We start from the raw sequence: 24,715 nt of genomic DNA, 5'->3' as shown, positions 1-24,715 counted from the left end.
CTTTCAGAGGGATTACCCTGAGAACTGATCCTGATTTTCATAGTACTCCCGGCCATAGATAGATAGCGTTAAGCGAAGGCTAGGCAGGCATTAGGCGAGAAACATAACTAGTAGAAAGAAAAGCAGCAGCAATTGAAACCGGAATTGAAATGGAGGACAAGTTATCCATCGTGGCAAAGAGTATTGCACCGTCACCAATTCAGGAACTGTCCCATCTCGCCCAGAGGTGCAACGCCATCAACCTCGCCGAAGGCTTCCCAGACTTCCCTGCACCTTCCCATATCAAACACGCTGCCATCTCTGCCATTCATTCCGACTTCAATCAGTACAGGTACACTCCCTCCTAGCTCACTGCTACACCCACGACTGCAGCTAGCTTAACAAGTTTTAGATAGATTTGATTGATGAATGATGATTTATTGTTAACATATAATTAGGCATGTGCAAGGAATATGTGACCACCTGGCAAACATAATGAAGCAGATGCATGGATTGGATGTCAACCCTCTTACTGATATGGCTATTTGCTGCGGCCAATCTGAGGCCCTTGCAGCGGCTGCCTTTGCAAGTATTTATACATGAGTTACTAACTGGATAACGCTTGAGTGCATGTGTGTATATAAAGAATTAATGTTTTGTTCTCCTTTATTTTTTGGACTCGCAGTAATAGACAAGGGCGATGAAGTTATTCTGTTTGACCCTTGCTATGAAACATATGAAGGATGTATTAAGATGGCTGGGGGAGTCTCAGTAAGCCTCTCTCTCTCTCTCTGATTCATTCTTCTTAGTAAATCAATATTTACCACCCTGCAGTACTCTGCTATGTAAATGATATCACTCTCCAAGTGTAGCCACTTGATCATCACTTTGTCATATATATGAATTGAGATTAGAGCTGCTGCCTTTGCTTGTCAAATGAATGAATGTCAATTATCAATTAGGATAGGCAGAATTTCTCCTTATTTTGTTCATTTCAATGGATGTGACAGGTATATGTGCCTCTTGACCCACCTCACTGGACCTTGGACCCTAACAGATTCATCAACGCTTTTAATGAGAGAACAAAAGCTCTCGTACTCAACAGGTTATAGCAAACTCAGGACCTATGGTCTCTATTGATTATAGAATAGAGGTTTACTTCCTTTGTTTGATCAATTGAATACGAAAACAATACTATAATTTATGGACCCTTTTATTGAAAATTATTAATCGAATGCTGGAAATATCCAGACGAATGGTCCCTAGCTAAACTCAAGTTATATCAAGAATTTCAAAATGGCTAATGTGTCCATGCAGTAATTGGAGAATACTGTGGAACTCTGTATCCTGCAAGAAAAGATATCGTATTTCTCATATTATCATATTATGGTTTAGATATGTACTGATGTAAATTTTGCAGCCCTCACAATCCAACCGGCAAAGTTTTCACTAAAGATGAACTTGAGATTATTGCTGAAGAATGTCGCGCCAGGAATTGCCTAGCTATAACAGATGAAGTATGATATTCTTTCCCATATACTAATTAGAAGACTTAGGCAAAGTAAACTGCTTTAAATATTAATCAAATCCAATCAGGTATTTGCTATTGCTCCTTAGTTTGTACTTGTTTCTTTTGTTAGAAGTGAATATAAACTTTTCTTTTCTTGAATTAAACTGCTAAAAACTGAAATGTGAGCCAACTACTTGTCTAATTGTTGAAATAAATTTCGGATTTTTTTTTCTTTGAATGTTATCTGCAGGTATATGAGCATATAACCTTCAACAATGCAAAGCATATATCCCTTGCCTCACTTCCAGGGATGAAAGAGCGGACTATTATTACGTCTTCCTTATCTAAAACGTTCAGTGTAACAGGTCATAGCTTACATGCATCTTTCCCAAAAGAGCTTTGATTCAATTCGTAATATAGGGCTGATTGTTCATTTGTGCTTCAAAATTACTAAGATTTCATGGTTTCGTTGTTGGAATCATGTCTATCGATCAGGTTGGAGGGTTGGATGGGCAATAGCTCCAGCTTTCATTGCCTCTGCAATCAGAAACATTCATGCTAAACTTACAGATTCTGCTCCAGCACCTTTCCAAGAAGCTGCCTTAATTGCGTTGGGAAGCCCCCCCGAATACTTTGAATCCTTGAGAAGTGTAATGTCCAAATAGCCCAGATAATAGCTTTGTTTGTCTATGTGATGCAACTGGTGATGACTAATTCATCATTGGTGATATCTCTTTTATATATGCTCAGGATTATGAATCAAGGCGAGACTACATTGTCAATTTGCTTGCCAGGATCGGGTTTAAGATTCAATTCAAGCCTCAGGGTGCAGTCTTTTTATTTGCTGAACTACCTGAAAATTGCCAACTTTCTGATGTATGTTTACCTCCCTTTACTTTATTGGTCTTAGTTTTCAACAATTTGCACGAGCTTTAATATATTTTTCGGAATTACATGCATTTTTGTCCCCTCTTAATTAGGCTGCAATTGACAGTCTGTTTCTTATATGCGTAGCAAATGTAAGGTTTCATAACTTGTTTTAGTGATAAAAATGATGAAATTCATGCTTCCACAGGTAGATTATGTCAAAATGTTAATACAGCAAGCGGGGATAGTGGCTGTGCCAGGATGTGGATTTTTTCATGCAGATTTATCACTGGAGAAATTATCTCAGGAAGGTTACTGCTATCGGGGGAGATACATTAGGTTTGCATTCTGTAAAAGTGATCAGACTTTGGCTTCTGCTGCCAAAAAACTTGGACAACTTTCGGATGCTGCAGGGTGTCTCAATCTAAGATAACTTGGCAGGAAGATTAACTCATATTTTTGTACTTTAAGTTGAGATTATATCGGAAGATAGAAGTTCATGAGAATAACGTAAGCTCGTCATATTAGATTGAATAAACGCACGAACTGTGCTTCCAATTTCACTTTTATTATTTAAAATATAAAATTGACAGAAAAAATATCCGATGAAATCACAAGAGAAAACTGCTCCTAAAACATCTCAGGGTATCCAAGGTGATGGAGGAGGTGGCGGGGGTGAAGGCAGGGGAGGAACTGCATAAAACATAGAGTTTTTGTCAACACCAGCAGGGTTTCCAGTGGACAGTGCCACAAGTGCAGCAACCAGACCTGCATTTCCTGCAAGGGTCGGCTCTGTGTAGTTATAATTGGAACGGACATCCTGGAAATTGTCGTGCTCATCAGGACCAGCAACCATGGCCCCAACAATTATATTTGGATTCGGTTTCTTACTGTCTCTCCATTTCAATCCCCCTTTACAGCCATACTTGATCTTATTTTTGGGAATGGATGCTCCTCTATGGTGGACCTGCTGTGGAAAACGCTCACCAAAGCCGACAATGTAGCTTATCCCCCGAGGATTTTTGCCAATAATGTAATCAATTTGGGTCCTGGCAAACCTGCGCAGTTCTTCAGTAGGGTAGAAATTGGATCCGCAATGCCATCCTGGTGCAGAAATAGCGTCAACATAGTCGCTGTATAACTGAGCTAAAAAAGCTGCATAGACTACATACTGAAGAGGCCTTGGCCTTCCATTGTTCAACTGAATCAGCCCTCCCTTTGTTCTGTTGAAGCTTGTGAATACGGGAAGGTAGGAACACATTGTTTCATCAATCTGACTGTGATATGTCCTCAACATCTCTTCATAAGGGTACCCGTAATTCAAGAACAATCTCAGCCGGCTTAGAAGCAAAAAAGCACCAGCATGCTTGTTGTCCCAGCTAAGTACCCTATTCTTGGGGTCAGTCCACAAAACTTTGCCATGAGCACCCAAGTCAGGGTTAGTGACAAGTTGGAGATAGGATAAGTTCCCCGTTGCAAGATACAACCAAGATCCACCCCACAGAAATTCATCCCAAAAACCAGTGGAATTGTAGATGGGGGAAGACGCGTCCGCACTACCCGTATACTTTGCACCTTGCCCTTTGTTAGCAAATTTGAAGAGTAAATCAGCACCATGAACAAGTTTCTTAGAGTAATTTGTATTGTCTTTGAAAACAATGGATGCAGAAGCTAAAGCAGAAGCCATTTCTGCGGCAAGGGCCGGGCAGTTATAACACTCTTGTCCGGTTCTTGGATGGTCAATATCCTCAGGACGTATCCAACAGTTGCGAGTTTTCTCCTGATCACCACCACCGGAGGAGTCAGTGTCATCACCCCCTCTAACATCTGCAACCACATTGAAAATGGAATCGGCTGCAGAGGAATTGAAGGTATTGAGAAGGTAATCTGTACCCCACTTGATGATGCCCTTCACATGGTCTAGTTCTCCTAGTGCCGCATATTTTGCACTGTATTCGATCACGCTCCAACTCAACATGGTAATGGCAAAAGATGCGGGGAAGCTGAACTTGCTGGCGTCTCCACCGTCATAATATCCGCCAATCAGATTTTTGGTGTTAGAGTTGCCATCACTCAAGCAGGAATCACCTCTCCATGAAACATTGTTGTACTTTGGTAGTTTTCCAGCTGCACAAAAAGAAACGTTCAGGTTAGATCGATTGTTTACGTAATACATGTTTCCCTGGGAAGGTTTTGATTAAACAGTCATCAACTCATCATTGTATTTTCCTTTTCATATGTAACATGTTGATGAGGGTGACATGACAATGTATGGAGGATTTTCGTCTGCGAATTGAAAGGTGATGACTGTCCAAGCAGATATTTCTTTTGGCGTGTTTGTAAATACGTGACTATATGACGGTCACACCCAAAGTTTTTTTGGTCTAAGTGGCGGGAAATCATATAGGAAACGTGCTATTGCTCGCTATTAGATTTGGACTCTCCTTGAAACTGGACCTAATTAATCAATCAGTTCTATCCCTTCTTTTGGGCAAAATAATGTGTGAGAGATTATACAGTATTCAGAGGGGAGAAATGAAATGAAATAAATAAAAATTACAGTGGAGAACTGGAGTGTAATGAGATGGCTGATATTGATACATACATCGTTGGGCATTGAAAAAGAAGAGGGCTTGGTGAAGGGCGGTGGTGTAGTTGTCAGGCACAGACGGGTGGACATGATGACGGCTCCGTTGGGCAAGCTTTACTATGAGAGTGATTAAGGCCGCCAAAATGCCAACCACCACCACACTCCTTACTGTGACGCTGTATTTTGCACAACAAATCTTCCTCATCGACGTAAACATCGTCCTCTTCTTTTTCTCGTCAATACTCCTCTCATCGTCTTTATTTTCTGGCTTCAGCAGCCACCCTTGCTTCACCTTGTCCGATGGCGGTGCCCCTGTCCCTGCCCCATCCTCCGCCTCTATCTCCAGCGGACCACCACCACCGTGCCGTATATCATCTCTTTTCATCCTCTCCTGTGTGTCTCTGATCGTTCTCTCTCAAGGGAGCTTCACCTTGAGAAACAGAAACAGAAAGACAGATAGCTGTCTTTGCCTCTGGGCTGCAAATTAATCGCTCTGTGCTATTAAGGCAGGCAGGCAGCCACTCCCGAAAATGCTTTCTAAGTGCCACCTCACTGCATTCCACTTGTCGAAAACAATCCCCTCCTTCTTTACTCTCTGCTGGCAAAGCGCTTCATATATTAATATTATGCACAAAGAAAAATGAAGGAAATTCTAATAAATTAATAATCCATTCATCCTACTCAAACACGTTTGTGACTGTTTATTCGGTCATTTAACAAAATAGCTAAGACATTTCCACTTATTATTATTATTATAAAAATTGCTAAAATAATAATTGGTCCTGAGTGTGTATATATATATAACACCTATGGGAACTTTCTGCACAGACGCAAACAAATTAGGTTTTCTTTTACCAAAAGAAAAAATGTAAATTGTTTTAATGAGGAAATTATATGTCCTAATCTTCGTAAGCAAGCGTGAGTTGTCAAAAGTCTAATCTTTTTCAAAAAAATTTCAGAATAAATAGGGGTTTTTTTTTTTTCCTCATAACTTTAGTTGGAGTGAATTATGGAAATTTAAGAATTCAACTGATATTATGGAATACATCGAATCCGTTTCCATATGTAATTGCAAATTGGTTAACCTTCGGAACCAAGATTGGCTATTAATTAAGCCCGCTTGTTGGAAATACAATATAGGGAAAAACAGAGAATAAAGAGTATTTCTAAAGAAATGCAAGAAAAGGAGCGGGACAACCTGAGAAGGAAATGAGACAGATAAAGAAAAGAAAATTATAGAAGATTAGATGAATTAGAATATTAATTAAGAGTAATATTAATTATGGAAACTTTAAACATAAAAATATGGTAAATATTATATTTAAGGTTTACCATGTGGAAAATTTTGAGTGCATGGTAGTGCCAATCCGCATCGTCTAATGGCAAGTCAAGCCTCACACAAGTTTTTCTCGAGGGGGCAGGGGGTGGACTAAATCTCATAATTGGTTAGTAATAAAGTGGTTCAAATTCGTCTTTGGCGAGAATTGAACATAAATCATCTCATTTACTAGTGAAGAGGAATATCACTAGACCGTAGTACTAAGTAGCTCTATTATTTTTTGGGGAACTTTAACGAAAAACTCCCGGTACTATTCACTTTAATGAAAAACCACATTTTTACACTAAAAAGTCAATCCATATACTATTCACTTTACCCTTTATTTTGTCCTTATCGTTAAAACTCAAAGTTTTCAAGCGCTTTTCATTAGTTTTCTTTTATTTTTATTAGATAGCCCATTTTAGTGGTGGATTCAAAAAAAATTGTTTTGGTGGGGGTTGCATGTAAAAATTCACAAGTAATTCTTCGACAATAAATAGCCGTAAAAATTAAATCATAACTCCATCATTCATAATTCATGAAATTAAAAAAATTACAAACTACGGGGGGTGTATTCAATTAAGAATTTGAGAGACTTTAATGGATTTATAAATCTATGGATTTTTATGGAGTTTAATTGATTTGTAGAGATTTCATAAAAAATTTTGATTTAATTCCCTCGAAATCTCATGGGGAGAGGTGAGATTTGTGGATGCTTAAAATACACTACAAAATCTCTACAATTCCCTCTAATTCCTCAACTTTCTCAAATTTTTTAAAATCAATTTTTAATTGAATACACCAGGAATGTTATAAACTTCTTTAAAATTCTAATTGAATACACCCGGATTTTTAAAGATTTTAATAAACTATCTTAAAATTCTAATTGAATACACCTTGAATTTCAGGGAATCACTTAAAATTCTGATTGAATACCCCTATATTCATTAAAAGAAATAAAATCCCTCAAAATCCCAATTGAATACACCCCCCTACAATTATCCATTATAAGTGACATTGTTCATGACACGGTTTCATCTTTTGAAAATATCGTATTATAGCTTTATTATTATTTAAATTTACCAAATTTACCATTATTAAGGAGAGATGAGAGAATTTGAAACTGTTACAATAACTTCATTATGAATACAAGGAAAATTGAAATTTTAAAGATCTGAAATTGGGTCGGGATTTGGTAGAAATTAGGATTTTAAAGATTTGAGTGTATATATGTCTAGATTAGAAGCTTAAGTTCTTTTTTACCTTTTCTCTGTGGCTAGGACCTTTTTTTTTAGATATAATAAAATGACTTGGTTTTGCTACGTCCAAAACACATAAATCAGCAGCAAAGAAGATACGTGATGCAACCTTCACCATCGCTACCCTACCCATTCATTGTTGTAGTTCATCGAGCAGTTGGAGGCATATCTCAAGGGAAATTCTAAGCATCAAAGGGGCAGCACTTAGGTCTTCCATGGAGATTTGCCAAAGTTAGGAAGATCAGCTAACTCCTCATGTCCCTTAGTAGATCCGACCCTGACCTATTTATAGGCTTTAGGATTTATACGAAAAATTATCAAGATATTACATATTGACTGAACAACCACATAATAAATATAATATACAATACTCCTCCTTGGATATCAACCCACTTTGCGGACTAAATTGGACTTCTTCAGACTTAATTAGACAGTTATGTCGTTAGAAAGCTACTGATGTCAGCTTTCCACAACACTTTACGGCTTATACTTTCATTCCCTTATGAAGAAAATATCGATGTTTTACTACAAACAATGCAAGCAGAGATTTTTTTTCACGGATTTGCATAGTCCACTTTTTCAGGATTGAACTCCGACTAGGGAAACAATTTGAAGGCTCTTCCATTGGGTGAAAAACCTTGGAATAACTCATGGTAGTGCTCCAAGAGATAAGTGCCTTTGATTATTTAATTGTATACATGATTAAATACAAAATTTTACATGCTTTTAAGATTCACAAACAAAGATTGGGGCATGGAATCATAACAAGCCACGCGCATGAGCTACACTCCGACTTGAGTTAGCCCCAATCATGTGTGGCTCCAACCTTATAAGCCTCGAACTGATTCAAATATAATTCGATCAATTAATGTACACTAAGTCAACTTGGTCAAAGAAATAACATCCTATGTAATGACTCAAGCACTTAGCAAGGGCCAGCATCGGGAACTGCATATTTAGGACAAAAACCCTCAAGCTGAGAATGATCTTTTTTAAATCGTCGCTACTGATCGCAAAGGAATGTGCAACCTTGCTATCTTCACCCTAAACTCACATTTTTTGCTTTCAAGAATGTGGATGTTTTGTTCATCACATGACTTTGTTCTTTCTCGCATCACTTTTTTGCAATATAGGGAATACCTGATGCGTGAATTTACTCGACACACAAATTAAACCCTCTTTTTGACAATTGTAGTATGGATGTAAGTAGGGTATCGTTCTAGGCCGGGGATTAGGAGGGATTGCTAATCTATTCTAAATTAATTTAAAAATATTAAACAAGACTTAAGGACACAAAATTAGGCTAAAAACTCTAATAACTCGAAACACACTTAAAATGACTCAAAATAATGAAAACAATTAAATTAAACACTAGGAACTGAAATGGACGGAAATTAAATTAAAAGACTAACAATAAAGAAAACTAACTAAATAATATAATTTAATAATGGATGGGTGTTTGGTTTTGATGAAAAGTAAATTAAACTTAATTAAATTACAGAATTGACAAAAACATAAAATTAAGGGAAAATGATAAATGACGGACTAGCTAGAGGGTTCTTCTCCACACATGTTATACTTGCATACAAAATGATTTCCAGTTGTTCTTTTAATAAATTGTGAATCTCAATACTCCAGATTAACCGTGAACAGCACTTTTTTAATCTTCAAGTTTTCCTTAAGTTATTGAATTGGACGGAAAAACGCATACAACAATTCAAAACATTCTTCAAAAGTCCCCTACGTGAAAAGCACAATAGCGATACAATCAAAGATCATTAAACTTTGTGAAAACTATAAGCATTGACGAGGCATTCGTAACTATGAAAAGCATGATACTCTTGCCAAGAATTTACTTAACGTGATTGTGACTAGCAACCTTTACTACTTGTGAAAATAAGTTCATAACGATTAGGTGAAATTCACTTATATTCTAGCATCAAATTCATGCATGTAAATTAAGCGTGCACTCTCAACCAACATACACAAATCAGTTTTTATACGAACGGATAAGTAAATTGAAATCACAACTTATGAAATCACAACCGAAGGTAATCAATTCATATTACAAATATATTCATGGTTTCGAATTAACCTCTAGCCAAAATAAATTTAATTACACATTATCTTCAAATTAAACCAGAAATTAAACATGAGTTTGAGAAAATATACAACCCTTTTATTTTTCTTCTGCTGCCGCAAGGCAGCTGTTCCTTTTCACTCAGTCTGCCTCTGACCTCTGTGCTCTCCTTCCCCTCTATTTCTGCGCTGCCAAGGGCAGCCTTCGTTTCCCGTGCTCCTGTGTGGACTCCTCTGCCCGCGTCAGTTTCTGCTGCCGCAAGGCAGCATTTGCCTCTCTCCTGTTTTTCTGTGCAGCCTAACCTTTATTTCTTTCTTCTTTCTTATTTGCTTCCCTCACGTATCTCTATCCTCTCTGACCCCGTGCTGCCAAAGGCAGCTCCATCTCCCCCCCCCCCCCCCCCCCCAATTGCGTCTCTGCGAGCTGCCCAAAGGCAGCTCCCCCTTTTTCTTCTATCTCCCCCCGCTGTGCTGCAAGGCAGCTTTCTTTTATTCTTTTCTTTCTGGCAGCCTTGCTGCCTTTTTTTCCTTGGATCCGTAGCTGTCTCCCACTATTTATTTCTGTTTTTCTTTCTTTTCTGCCTTTCAACCCCGTGAGTCTCTCCCTTTCCTCCTATTTTTATTCCATTGTTATGCCTTTCTTCCTGCCACAAAACATGAATCATGATGATGTTTCAAACATCATCATGATTTATCATTATTATTATTTTTTTAATTAATTTTATTTAAAAGCTGATCTACACAGACAGTTTGACGAATTTATTACATAAAATTTCACTTGTTCTATTTTTATTTTCTTTGCATAACAAATCCTATAAACACAAAAATAACGTAAATAGCTCAAAAATATAAGGAACTAACCAAGAAAAGACGAGTGAATTTGAAGTAAAAATATATATAAATATGATCCGATCAAATACCCCCATACTTAACTTTTGCTAGTCCTCGAGCAAAACAAAGAAAACATGAAAAAGTAATAACATGAAAAACATTAGCTTCCCTCTATGTGACCCTCATAGAATTTCATTCAAGAAAACAAATCATCAAGAACCATAGCTAGCATCAAGGAACTAATCTAAGTTCATCTTTCTTATTCAAATATTAGCAGTAATCTTTGAATCATCCTTGAAGTGTAGTGTGTGAGATAGCCATGCTAATGCAATTTCAAGTTTTTATTTTTAAAATCATCATATGCAAACTAGCAACCTTCTCACGGGATATGCACTCAATCACACATGTGTTTAGTTTTAATGTGTTTCGCTCAAAGAATCAAATATGAAATTTCTACCATAAGCTTGCATAAAGATCTCATCTCCACAATCATAATTGCAAAACTTAAATCAAGAGGACTTTTACTGGACGTAATGAGGTTTAGGGAGAGGGTTATTGAAATGAAAGAATAGGTAAACACAAGTTCCAAGCTACATTGCAAGCAATTCTTTTCTTTAGATTTATAAGAACTCAACCTTTCCAACGATTCTTTTAGCACCTCCAACCACACTCTTAAACTGAAACTTGAACAACTTTTTATTTTCTTTGTGTACAATCTTTCTTTTTTCTTTTCTCTTTTTTTTTTTTTTTTTTTTTTTTATACAAACATGAAATACCCCCACACTTATTCTTTTGCCAAACACCTTCCAAGTACTTCACAAACATTTCCCATAAGACAATCTCACATTGCTCACTAGCTTGCTTGGAAAGGGTAAGGAAAAAATGTTTCAGGTATAAGGGTATGCATATCTGGTGATAAGAAATAAAAGGCTCAACATACACGGCTCAAATTTGTAATCTAATGATATCATTTTTCTTTGGGAAACATGGTTATTTGGGCCATGGTGGTAAACCTAATGCCTCTATCATTTCCAAGTTCATGCAATCAATGACAAACATTTCGAAAGATCGTTACGCAAGTTCTAGAGATGTATCTCACATAAGTTCATCACACATGAAAAGAATAGGAGTGTATGAAAAATGCACACACTTTCAATAGGCTCAAAAACTCACATAGGATGTATATGGTCACTAAATTCACATATGAAGCTTTAAGTCATGCTTTAGTTTCACATCAACAAGGCTATGTGCATTTGGTTTTTCAAAGATGATCAAACATGTACAAAACTAACAAGAGAATTAGGAATTTCACAAAACACATGTTAACTAAGTTCTTGATGATCATGGTTCAAATTTTATCCAATTATATCATTGGGTCGGGAAACTAACAAAAATCTAATTCAAAACAATAAGGGAAACAAGACAATATTTTTGGAGTTTTTAAATTTTCCGATTTTTTTTTTTTTTTTTTTTTAAAGAAAACAAAACTAATTAAGAACACAAAAAACAACAACACAGTTTTTTTTTTTTTATATAGTTTTGTTTTTTTTTTTGTTTTTTTATTATTTTTTTAAAAGAAAACAAAACTAATTAAGAACACAAAAAAAAACAAAACTAATTAAGAACACAAAAAACAACAACACAGAGACAAATGAAATTCTGGAGATTTCTACCCCCACACTTAAACTTGACATTGTCCCCAATGTCAGAAAACACTATAATGCAAATAAAAAAAATAAAATAAAATAAATAAATAATAAGAAACAAAATAACGCGATTGGACTGAAAACTTCCCTAATTTGCAGTAAAATCAAGCGATGACCCCCAAGCTAAAATTCTGCAATCAACTTCAAGGGTGGAAATAACCAAAAGTTCCTGCAAAGAAAAGAAATAATTCAGTTAAGTACGCAAGAAAATTAATTAAAAAAAAATTGCAAACGAAAAATTGAAAATTACGATAAAAGATAATGAATAAAACTAATAAGTAATCATTGGTCGTGCTTGTTGACTTTCCACAGCTTTCCTCTTGAACGGGGTGACACTTAGCTTTTTACTATTTGATGATATTGTACGGCGGAGCTTTGCTCTTTGGGAATGTTGCAGTTCCTTATTTGTTCTCCAAGCAGATGTGGCAGCTTCTCTTGTTCTTCATCTCAGACTCCTTCTGCTGGGATGATTGTGCAAGCTGCATTCTTCTCTGCTTGTTTCCTCTGCATGGCGGGCAGGCACGAGGGAGAGGTGTTGGTCTGTTTCTTTCTTCAATCTTTCCAAGTGCCCACCTCTTGCTCTCTTTCTCCTTGTCCTTAGTTGAGGATGAATCAGCACGTTGTCTCCACATGCTTCGAGGTATCATCTTCACTTCCCTTATACGTAAGAGACGAAGAGGAAACACAAGATGATGAGTACTCGAGAGCAAGTGCTGGCTGGAGAAAGGACAGGGAGAAAGCATGATATGAGATACTCTTGCTTTCAACCTTCATGATATGAAATACTTTTGCTTTGAATGGGTTGTTCGCAGGAGTATCCCAAGGAATGAGGAACACAGAGTAACTTAGGAGGATTCTTTGGGAATGCATTTTCGGAGATGAAGAAGTGTTGAGAGGGTGTGTTGAGAGAGTGTGCTTTTGCTGTGGAAGGCGAAGGTAGATACTTATAGGGCTTTTCTTCACAACCGGAACTATTCTCTCACTCATTGTCGGCAGCCGGTGGATGGATGAATAGTACAAATTACGCGCTTTCTGACAAAGCTGCCCGTAATTTCCGCAAAGCAGATTCCTCATTGGTATCTGGAATCGGCGCTTCGAGCTCTGAGCATCGTCGATTGTAGAGGTAGCATGTGACACGTGCGGATAAATCTGGAAAAGAAGATTTGCCCGTGGGTTGAAGCCCAGCTTTTGAGAAAGCTAGCGTGTCTTTGACTGTTGAATTTCCCTCTTCGATTTCTGAATTGGTGCTTCGACAAACTGCCCGAGAATTTCGCAAAGCAATTTACGTGTGACAAGTGACGACACGTCTGGACAAATTGATCTTTTGAAATCCGGGGTTCGGCTCGTGGTTTCTGAGCAAGCCCAGCCTTTAAGAAATGAAACGCCTCTTTTGAGAAAAGAATCCGGCTTTTGAGAAAGGAGCCCCGACTCTTCGATTTGCGAGAGGACGCTTCTCTGAGGAGCGCCTCTCCGATTTCTTCTTTTTATAGAGGCGTTAAGCTTGTTCCACAACACACTTATCCCTCCAGTAAACACTCCCTTCTTGCACTTCCGAAATCTTAACCTGTCCAATCTCTTCTTTCTCAACACCTTCAGAAAATGTCTGGCCCTTCTGATCGACGTTTTGACTTGAACATTCGTGAAGAGGCAGCTCCTCCTTCACCAGACAACATATGGCGCCCTTCTTTCATATCCCCCACTGGTCCCCTTACCGTTGGGGCTTCGGTGATGAAGAACGATATGACAGCAGCGGTGGTGGCCCGGAACATTGTCACTCCTAAAGATAACAGACTGCTCGCTAGACGGTCTGATGAATTGGCTGTTAAGGAGTCTCTGGCTCTCAGTGTGCAGTGTGCGAGTTCCGTATCCAACATGGCCCAACGCCTATATGCCCGAACTCGTCACGTTGAATCCTTGGTGGCTGAAATACAGAGTCTCAAGCAAGAGATTAAAGGGCTCAAGCATGAGAATAAGGAATTGCACAAGCTCGCACACAACTATGCCACCAGTATGAAGAGGAAGATTGACCAGATGCAGGACACCGATGGTCAAATTTTACTTGATCATCGGAGGTTTGTGGGTTTGTTCCAACAACATCTGCCTTCGTCTTCTGGAGCGGCACCGCGTAGTGAAGCTCCAACTGATCAACCTCTGCCGCCTCCTCCTTCTGTGGCCCCGCCGACTGCTGAAGCCCCGCCTACTACTGAAGCATCACCCGACCAATGAATACTATTAGTTTACATCATTGTAAAATATTTGTACTCTTTTTTTTTTTTTTTTTTTATGTTTTTTTTTTTTTTTTTTTTTTAATTTTTTTTTTTTAATTTTTTATGTATTTTTTTTTTTTCATTAATTTTAAATTTTATCTTTTTTTTTTTTTATTTTTTATTTTTTTATTTTTTTATATAAGTAAATTAATGTAAAGAGACTTTGGTTAACCTTCCCCCACACTTAAACTAAATAACACAAACTCACAGAAATCAACCAATTAACACAACTAATTAAACAAAACAAAATGAAAGCAGTAAAGATAAGGGTGGAAGAATGCAAAGCTGATTGGGTTAGTGATTCCAAAGTCTCCCTTCGTTGAATGCTTGGGTTGCCTCCCAAGAAGCGCTTGATTTAACGTCTTTAGCCGGACGCATCTTTCCTTTAAATTTCCCTCGGCTCCATTTGAACCTAAAATCAAAGAAAGAAAAATAAATCAAATATCAAAAGTAAAATACACAAACACCAATATAAACATAAACAAAAACAAAAATAAAAGGATTAGCAAAGTTGCTAATCCCCGGCAACGGCGCCAAAATTTGATGCGTGAATTTACTCGACACACAAATTAAACCCTCTTTTTGACAATTGTAGTATGGATGTAAGTAGGGTATCGTTCTAGGCCGGGGATTAGGAGGGATTGCTAATCTATTCTAAATTAATTTAAAAATATTAAACAAGACTTAAGGACACAAAATTAGGCTAAAAACTCTAATAACTCGAAACACACTTAAAATGACTCAAAATAATGAAAACAATTAAATTAAACACTAGGAACTGAAATGGACGGAAATTAAATTAAAAGACTAACAATAAAGAAAACTAACTAAATAATATAATTTAATAATTGATGGGTGTTTGGTTTTGATGAAAAGTAAATTAAACTTAATTAAATTACAGAATTGACAAAAACATAAAATTAAGGGAAAATGATAAATGACGGACTAGCTAGAGGGTTCTTCTCCACACATGTTATACTTGCATACAAAATGATTTCCAGTTGTTCTTTTAATAAATTGTGAATCTCAATACTCCAGATTAACCGTGAACAGCACTTTTTTAATCTTCAAGTTTTCCTTAAGTTATTGAATTGGACGGAAAAACGCATACAACAATTCAAAACATTCTTCAAAAGTCCCCTACGTGAAAAGCACAATAGCGATACAATCAAAGATCATTAAACTTTGTGAAAACTATAAGCATTGACGAGGCATTCGTAACTATGAAAAGCATGATACTCTTGCCAAGAATTTACTTAACGTGATTGTGACTAGCAACCTTTACTACTTGTGAAAATAAGTTCATAACGATTAGGTGAAATTCACTTATATTCTAGCATCAAATTCATGCATGTAAATTAAGCGTGCACTCTCAACCAACATACACAAATCAGTTTTTATACGAACGGATAAGTAAATTGAAATCACAACTTATGAAATCACAACCGAAGGTAATCAATTCATATTACAAATATATTCATGGTTTCGAATTAACCTCTAGCCAAAATAAATTTAATTACACATTATCTTCAAATTAAACCAGAAATTAAACATGAGTTTGAGAAAATATACAACCCTTTTATTTTTCTTCTGCTGCCGCAAGGCAGCTGTTCCTTTTCACTCAGTCTGCCTCTGACCTCTGTGCTCTCCTTCCCCTCTATTTCTGCGCTGCCAAGGGCAGCCTTCGTTTCCCGTGCTCCTGTGTGGACTCCTCTGCCCGCGTCAGTTTCTGCTGCCGCAAGGCAGCATTTGCCTCTCTCCTGTTTTTCTGTGCAGCCTAACCTTTATTTCTTTCTTCTTTCTTATTTGCTTCCCTCCCGTATCTCTATCCTCTCTGACCCCGTGCTGCCAAAGGCAGCTCCATCTCCCCCCCCCCCCCCCCAATTGCGTCTCTGCGAGCTGCCCAAAGGCAGCTCCCCCTTTTTCTTCTATCTCCCCCCGCTGTGCTGCAAGGCAGCTTTCTTTTATTCTTTTCTTTCTGGCAGCCTTGCTGCCTTTTTTTCCTTGGATCCGTAGCTGTCTCCCACTATTTATTTCTGTTTTTCTTTCTTTTCTGCCTTTCAACCCCGTGAGTCTCTCCCTTTCCTCCTATTTTTATTCCATTGTTATGCCTTTCTTCCTGCCACAAAACATGAATCATGATGATGTTTCAAACATCATCATGATTTATCATTATTATTATTTTTTTAATTAATTTTATTTAAAAGCTGATCTACACAGACAGTTTGACGAATTTATTACATAAAATTTCACTTGTTCTATTTTTATTTTCTTTGCATAACAAATCCTATAAACACAAAAATAACGTAAATAGCTCAAAAATATAAGGAACTAACCAAGAAAAGACGAGTGAATTTGAAGTAAAAATATATATAAATATGATCCGATCAATACCCCAATATCCCATAATATCACACTGTTTTTATAACTATGCAAAAGTGCAAGTCTAAAACAAATTCAAAATAATTGTGTTAGATGAGTCTCTTGCAATAAAGCCTATTCTGTGGTGTTTCAATTAACAGTTTGGGAAACTCGAGTCATATATAAGCATGATTATGTTAGGCAGACTACAGACATTGGGACATGGCCCCATTGTCTGGAAGCTTTAAATGTACCATCCAGCTTCCAAAATGTTTAAACAACCTAAGGGTTGTGGGTTACCTACTCAAATCCAGGCTCTGGCCATTCGAGGGAATAATCGAAAAGGGTGAACCGAAAATCATCGGAGTAGTGCCTTTGAACTTTGACCGTAGAGTACAATTAATTATATCCCGGACTAGCGTACTAAGTCAAGTACGTCTTACATTGATCTCATGCCTAAAGTAAAACTGAATAAGGCATCCACACTAGGAATCCTCAATGAAATTTTATTTTAGTGGAACTGTGATTCTCGAAAGTAGCTTAGCAAAGCCAGCTAAGTGTAAACCAATCAGAAATGCTCAAGTCTAATGCATATAAGGTATGTCAAAATGATCGTAAGGTTTTTTCGATTCCACGTGCAAGCAACCAAGTCACTAACGAACTTTTCATTTAGGGTTCTCTAGGAACAAAAATGCAATTCGAACTGTGAAGGAAGACCTTTCTTGGTTACATGTTGCGTTATTAAAATCTTCATACCTAAAATGGTGCAAGGTGAAATGAACAAACAAAATCAAAGTCATGCTCGATTTCTCATACAACATTTAGATTAATCTTTTGCAAGTGTTATCAATCATTATCGCTTGGCCAACAAGGCTATTGAAACATGTCAGACTGGCATTATGATGTAGAGATAATTCTGGACAAGATCCTTCACTTTCACATCCTTAATTCGATCAATACATCAAAAAAAGTTTCGAAGCAAGAGACATTTCATAGGACTTAGACCTGGTGTCGGAGTAAGATGGTATTCTGATTATCGCAATGGAAATCTTTATAAACATTAGGTTTATGAGATAACATTTTTCTGCAATGTTATCAAGGGGACCAAAGCTCACATAAGCTTGCAAACTTATTCATACTTGACTTTGCTGCTTATTAACTCCGAGTTGGTTTAGAACTCCAAAAAAATTGTCGGATAAAACTATATTTCGGAAAAATGATGAAAAGTTCTAAGTATTTTACTCTAACATGATTAAAGACTTGAGTGAAATAAACTTAGCAAAATATCTCCTAAGGCATCTAAGTTCTTTCAAAGATAAAATAAAATAGGCACATTCCGCCATGCATCCAACCTTTTAGCTATACACTCGAAACTCTGATCAGAGGTTTACAATATGATTTGGAACTATTAAAGATCAGATCTTTGAGAGACAAGCATGACTAGCCAGACTTGGCTAGCTTCGAATCAAACAAGCAAGTTGAAGGTCATTTCGATACACATTCTGGAAAAGTAATTCTAGAATGATTCACTTCTGGTTTGTTGGTAACAATCCATCCTCAAGCGGAGTGCACTCTCAGAATCATAGTTAGGGGCAATTATGAGACTATGATTTTTGGGCCCATGACACGTGGCACTCATGGGGTTAGAATGACTGAAAAGTCGTTAGAGTGATACTAGAGCTACATGGGTATTCCAGATCGGATTGTCAGAAACCAAGGCAGTCCCACAGGCCAAGAAGGCTGATTCATAAACAACTGATATAGTTTCCAACTCTTTTGAGCAACCAAAAATATTTAGTAGCTAGCAAGCGGGGGTGCCAAAATTGACAATGGATAAAAAATTATCGTAGTCCAACACGAATTTGCTGGCTGCCTGGTACACGGCCCTGCAGCAAAGCTGCAGGCCTTAGATTGGGCTCAGGGGCAGGCTGCAAAGATGCCCCAACTCTTCCATGCAAGTTGCAGGCTAGAGGGAAAAGCAACCCAATAAGCAGCATACTCGCTCGGGGATGGGCCGAGGCATGGGAGAACAAGCCTAGCAGCGCAGAAAAACTGTTGGAGGCGCAAGCTGAGGGCAAGCAGAAGCCCAACAAAAGCTGGCTTCTAAAAACAGGCCGAGAGCGTGAAGCCCATTACCGAGAAACTCAGGCATTAGGCCTAGTCTAGTTCGAGCAACAAGCCCAGATGGCTGTTGATGAAAGGCTGGCGTTAGAATGACGTTATCCTGGTCGCTAACCCAAGTTGCAGGCTTGGCATGGCGTAGGCTCGGTGCGACTTGGATGCAAGTCAGCCAGGCATAGCTTGTCGTTGGCTCGGCGTAACACCAGGGCGCGGCTCGACCGTGAATTTTCTATTTTTTGCGGCTTGACCGTGAATTTTCTATTTTTTGCGGCTCGACCGTGAATTTTCTATTTTTTTTTTCGAATTTAGGGTTTTGAAAAATCCAAAATTGCTTTTATTTTCTTTCATTTCATTCACTCACAAATTCCGCATAGAAAATTTATTATTGTGTTATGCATGAACTATATATTTTGACAAATATATGAAATACACAATATATATATATATATGAAGGTAATTATAAATTTAGGAGGTTCATGCATCATATGGAATGTTTTCATGCATCATGATACTTGAAAATATCAAACTTGGATTTTATAAAACCTGATTGGCAGAAAACAAATTGAGCATTTGAATTTGTAGGCGATCTGTCTCCATAACCAACGATTTCGTCTCCAATACGTTGTATCACGTTCAACATAGAAAAATTAAATTGAATCAATAGCATGTAGTTCAATTTAATAAAATAATAAGTTAATCATAAAAGTTGTATGACCTATTTATTGTAGAGAGGTGCGGCATAGTATAGAGAGAATTGGGTGCATTTTGAGGCGTGTTTTCTCACTCCATTGTTGCCTTTATTTATAGTAGTAGGGAATGTAAATTTTTACCCCAATAAAATTACAACTCTAATAGGATAATATCTAAAGTATAAGATATGGTAGAATCTCATAAGGATATCCCAAGATATAATAGAATTTACACGATCACATTTCTAAATTATAAGCCAACAACAAATTTAAATAAATATCTCATTCCTATAGGAGTTGATATTAAATTGGCGGTGTCGTTGCATGACTTCGGGTTGTATTATTACTCGTTTAAAATTCAGATGAGCTATATGATGGTTGCATGCCTAATAAGGTGATAATGAAATTAGTGACTAAAATTTCATGACCTTGTTCCCTCCTTGAAAATAACCCATATTAACCGTACAAATATGGTAAGTGTAGTATTTCTCTATTAAAATATTTAGAAATTATGCATCTGATTTTTTATCTTAGTTTACTTTTCCTAAAATATTATCATTGCATACTTACTTATATGAGCTTTATAGTCAGTGAGGCTTCCTTTATAGTCAGTGAGGGGAAGCCAGCAATGCAATGGCACAGGGCCTTCAAATTCAAGAAGGCCCCTAAATATGTTTATGATACTTTCTTTCTCCATTGCAATTTGATTAATTTGATGCTTGGACAAATGTTATCATTTTTTTTTAACAAAATTTTTGTTGTGTTAATTTCTGAAGATTTAAAAACTTTTGAAATCGATACTACCATAACTAACAAATATAGTACTCTTTGACTCTCTTTAGCCTAGGCTGGTCTTTTAAATTTTCAGAAAGGAATTTCATGCAAGGCTGCTTTCTGGCGTTCTAAGATTCATATAGCCGATCCCACTCAGTGACTTGGATTTTCCAAGTCTCCAACCAAGAAGTTTTCCTCACTCGGGAAATTAAGGGAACACTACCCCAACCTACATGCTCCACTCAGAAAGCTTCAACATACAAGCTTCAACAAAAGAAAATTCAAAGAACTTAGCGAAGAAGGCTTTGGTGTATTTAACACAATACGTTGAAATGAAGGAAAGCTTATTTATTGATATCCCCGATAAGCTACAAATATGTACATATACATGAGTCAAAATAAACACACAAGAGGGAGCCTTCACAAAGGTTGCTTAGGAGAAGTCTCAGCAGTCGGTAGAGCCCCAGAAAGAGAAGGCACCGGAGGGGGATCATTTGGAGCCTCAGTACTGGACAGAACCCTAGAAGGAGGAGGCATCAGAGGTTGATCATTTGGAGCTTCATTACGCGGTACAGCCCCAGAAGACGAAGGCAATAAATGCCTTTGGAACAAACCCACAAATCTCTGATGATCAAGTAAAACCTGACCATCAGTTTCCTTCATCTGGTCAAGCTTCCTCTTCATGTTTGTAGCATAGTCATGTGCGAGCCGGTGCAACTGTTTATTCTCATGCTTGAGCCCTCTAATCTCCTGTTTGAGACTCATCACTTCAGCCGCCAATGATTCAACTTGGCGGGTTCGAGCAAATAGGCGTTGTGCCATATTAGACACAGAACCTGCACACTGAACACTGAGAGCCAGCGAATCCTTAACAGCTAACTCATCAGACCGTTTGGAAAGTAGTCTGTTATCTTTGGGAGTGAGAAGGTTCCTGGCCACCACCGCAGCGGTCATATCATTCTTCATCACGGAATCCCCAACGGTAAGAGGACCAGTTGGGGAGACGAAGGATGGGCGCCATATGTTGTCTGGAGAAGGCGGGGCTGCCTCTTCAACAAGGTTCAAGTCAAAACGACGGTCGGAGGGGCCAGACATTTTCAAAGGTGTTGAAGAGAGAAGAGGTCGGACAAATCAAGATCTTAGAAGTGCAAGAATGAAGCTTCTACTGGTGGAGATTCAAGTGTGCTTTGGAACTTAATGCCAGCCCCTATAAAAATCTGCACTCGACGGAGCTTCAGAAATCAAAGAGGCGCCTGCTCAGAAATCGAAGAGGCGTTTGCTTTCTCAAAAGTTGGGCTGCTTAGAGATCACAAGGGTTGATCTCAGAAATCGAAGAGCCGTTTGCTTTCTCAAAAGTTGGGCTGCTCAAAGACCACGAAGGCCGATCTCAGAAATCGAAGAGGCGCTCGCTTTCTCAAAAGCTGGGCTCCCTAGAGACCACGAGGGCCGATCTCAGAAATCGAAGAGGCACCTACTTTTCCAGCCTTGTCAGCACCTGTCACACGCACACTCAGCTTTGCGGAAATTATGGGCATTCTGTCAAAGACTTCTGGGGAAGTAGAAAACACATGAATCTTACTGTTCAATCACCCACTTCCCACACGCAACAATAGCTCATGGGTACCACAGATAACTTTGCCAAAGTTCTCTGCCAAAGTTGAGCACGTGAAGCTTGCAGCTCCCACTACATCGCTCTGACCAAGAAGGGTAAAAGAATAGCAAAGAAACAGCACTAACAAAGTTTAGACCCATAAATTTTGAAGGTCTAGCTACCATATTATTACCCACAAGGGTAAAGGAACAGTACCACTGCTGGATAATTGGAAAGTCCATGTATGTCAACCTCTGTGCTTCGTGGCAAGGTAGACTAGCAAACATGCCCAACCTTTACTCACATTCGAGAAAACACTCCCAATAAGATTGCTTGCTCCAAAATCGAAGAGGCACCGTCCTCCGAATCTAAAGAGCCAGACTCCCAACATGACTACTTTCTTAAAAATCGAAGAGAGGGTAAAGGAACAGTACCATTGCTGGATAATTGGAAAGTCCCTGTGTGTCAACCTCTGTGCTTCGTGGCAAGGTAGACTAGCAAACATGCCCAACCTTTACTCACATTCGAGAAAACACTCCCAACAAGATTGCTTGCTCCAAAATCGAAGAGGCACCGCCCTCCGAATCTCGAGAGCCACTCTCCCAACATGATTACTTTCTCAAAAATCGAAGAGACACTGCTCCCCGAATCTCGAGAGCCAGACCCCCAACATGATTGCTTTCTCAAAAATCGGTGAGGCACCGTTCTCCGAATCAATCGAAGAGGCGCTCGCTTTCTCAAAAGCTGGGCTGCTCAGAGACCACGAGGGCCGATCTCAGAAATCAAAGAGGCACCTACTTTTCTAGCCTTGTCAGCACCTGTCACACGCACACTCAGCTTTGCAGAAATTATGGGCATTCTGTCGAAGACTTCTGGTGAAGTAGAAAGCACATGAATCTTACTGTTCAATCACCCACTTCCCACACGCAACAATAACTCATGGGTACCACAGATCACTTTGCCAAAGTACCAAGAAAGGTAAAAGAATAGCAAAGAAACAGCACTAACAAAGTTTAGACACATAAATTTTGAAGGTCTAGCTACCATATTATTACCCACAAGGGTAAAGGAACAGTACCACTGCTGGATAATTGGAAAGTCCCTGTGTGTCAACCTCTGTGCTTCGTGGCAAGGTAGACTAGCAAACATGCCCAACCTTTACTCACATTCGAGAAAACAGTCCCAACAAGATTGCTTGCTCCAAAATCGAAGAGGCACCGTCCTCCGAATCTCGAGAGCCAGACTCCCAACATGACTACTTTCTCAAAATCGAAGAGAGGGTAAAGGAACAGTACCATTGCTGGATAATTGGAAAGTCCCTATGTGTCAACCTTTGTGCTTCGTGGCAAGGTAGACTAGCAAACATGTCCAACCTTTACTCACATTCGAGACAACACTCCCAACAAGATTGCTTGCTCCAAAATCGAAGAGGCACCGCCCTCCGAATCTCGAGAGCCAGACTCCCAACATGATTACTTCCTCAAAAATCGAAGAGACACTGCTCTCCGAATCTCGAGAGTCAGACCCCCAACATGATTGCTTTCTCAAAAATCGAAGAGGCATCGTTCTCCGAATCTCGAGAGCCAGATACCACAGACCACTTTTTCAAAGTGCTCTGACAGAGTTAAAACATGTGAAACTGGCAGCTCCCACTACCGTGCTATGACCAAGCAGGGTAAAGGAATAGCATTACTACTTGTTGTTAGGGAGACTCCTATATATGTCGACCTCCATCCCCAACGGACGGGCAGACCTGCAAAAATGCTCAACCCTTCATCATATCTGATAGGGCACTCCCAACAAAGCCTTTCGAAATATTCAGCTTTCTTTCCCCCCGATAATACCTCTGCAAACAAGCTATACTAGAGCAAGAATATCTCATATCATCAGGGTTAAAAGCAAGAGTATCCCATATCATGCTTTTTCCCTGTTTTTTCTTTTGGCCTTGTTTTTACCTGCAAGACAAGGAGAAAGAGAGCAATCAGTCAGCACTTGGAATCAAGCTTCCAGCCAGGAACTGACTGGCTGGAACCCCTTACCTGATTACTTACCTGGCATTGCTCTCGAGTACTCATCTTCAACATCTTATGTTTCCAGGGAAGATTCCGCATCTGCTTGAGGAACAGATAGGGCAAGTGCGAAGGATACAAGGAAGCATGTGGAGACAAGCGTAACAGCACACGTGCCGATACATCCATTACTCTGTCAAAAGCAAAAGTATCCCATATCAGCAGGGTGGAACGTACTCTAGATTTGATGGACTTGTTTTGACCCTCAAATTCTTCAGTCGGCCTTATACTTTGGAGGAAACCAGAAAACCCTCCAGCTCAGTTCAAGAATAAGCCTGTGGAAAGTTACTTCTTCAAAAGCAAAAGTATCTCATATCATCTCTTCTCATTTTTCTTCTCTTTATCCTTCATGCTGCTGCAAGATGGGGAGAAGGTGAACAATTAGTCGGAGCTCTGATTGCTTACCTTGTCTGTCACCTCTTTCAGCAGACCCCCTAGCCCGGCGACTTGGGGGACTCCTACTACATGGTTTGTATCGCGCTTGACCAAGCCTGAAACTACAAGTAAGCTTCAAGTGAAATTGATACATTACCTTGTGCATCTCCACCAGTTAAAGATACCACCCCTGGATGGAGGAAGAGTACTTCCAGAGAAGATGCCACATCTACCTATGAGACAGATAAGGCAAGTCAAGACGACACCACACTCCGATACTTAGAAGTTTCGTGATTACGAGATCATTCTCCCACAATATTTCCTAATGT

At 38.7% G+C, this 24,715-nt stretch overlaps 2 protein-coding genes across 2 annotated transcripts; one reads left to right on the top strand and one right to left on the bottom strand.

The window, feature by feature from the left end:
- LOC126591331 (uncharacterized) lies at positions 1 to 2,919 on the top strand. Its single transcript, XM_050256987.1, has 9 exons — positions 1 to 331; positions 438 to 568; positions 665 to 750; positions 990 to 1,084; positions 1,400 to 1,496; positions 1,740 to 1,854; positions 1,985 to 2,139; positions 2,240 to 2,365; positions 2,565 to 2,919. The coding sequence occupies exons 1-9, from the start codon at positions 150 to 152 to the stop codon at positions 2,787 to 2,789; spliced, it is 1,212 nt and encodes a 403-aa protein (XP_050112944.1). The 5' UTR covers positions 1 to 149; the 3' UTR covers positions 2,790 to 2,919.
- LOC126591328 (endoglucanase 9-like) lies at positions 2,863 to 5,521 on the bottom strand. Its single transcript, XM_050256983.1, has 2 exons — positions 4,962 to 5,521; positions 2,863 to 4,483 (listed from the first exon to the last, which is right to left on the bottom strand). Exons 1-2 carry the CDS (start codon positions 5,329 to 5,331, stop codon positions 2,997 to 2,999), a joined length of 1,857 nt encoding a protein of 618 aa, XP_050112940.1. The 5' UTR covers positions 5,332 to 5,521; the 3' UTR covers positions 2,863 to 2,996.
- Between the last annotated feature and the right edge of the window lie 19,194 nt (positions 5,522 to 24,715).

Source organism: Malus sylvestris, chromosome 11 (genome assembly GCF_916048215.2).
Source record: "Malus sylvestris chromosome 11, drMalSylv7.2, whole genome shotgun sequence".
Taxonomy (NCBI): Eukaryota; Viridiplantae; Streptophyta; class Magnoliopsida; order Rosales; family Rosaceae; genus Malus; species Malus sylvestris.
The sequence above is the reverse complement of the archived record's forward strand: the minus strand, read 5'-3'. Positions and strand labels throughout refer to the sequence as shown.

What these genes read in the sequence shown, in the direction of transcription:
- LOC126591328 (XM_050256983.1), bottom strand. Translation starts at nt 5,331, where the DNA reads ATGAAAAGAGATGATATACGGCACGGTGGTGGTGGTCCGCTGGAGATA. An exon ending in CTTTTTCAATGCCCAACGAT is followed by an intron (nt 4,484 to 4,961) that starts GTATGTATCAAT and finishes CTTTTTGTGCAG; the next exon opens with CTGGAAAACTACCAAAGTAC.
- LOC126591331 (XM_050256987.1), top strand. Translation starts at nt 150, where the DNA reads ATGGAGGACAAGTTATCCATCGTGGCAAAGAGTATTGCACCGTCACCA. An exon ending in TAAAACGTTCAGTGTAACAG is followed by an intron (nt 1,855 to 1,984) that starts GTCATAGCTTAC and finishes TCTATCGATCAG; the next exon opens with GTTGGAGGGTTGGATGGGCA. An exon ending in AAAATTGCCAACTTTCTGAT is followed by an intron (nt 2,366 to 2,564) that starts GTATGTTTACCT and finishes ATGCTTCCACAG; the next exon opens with GTAGATTATGTCAAAATGTT.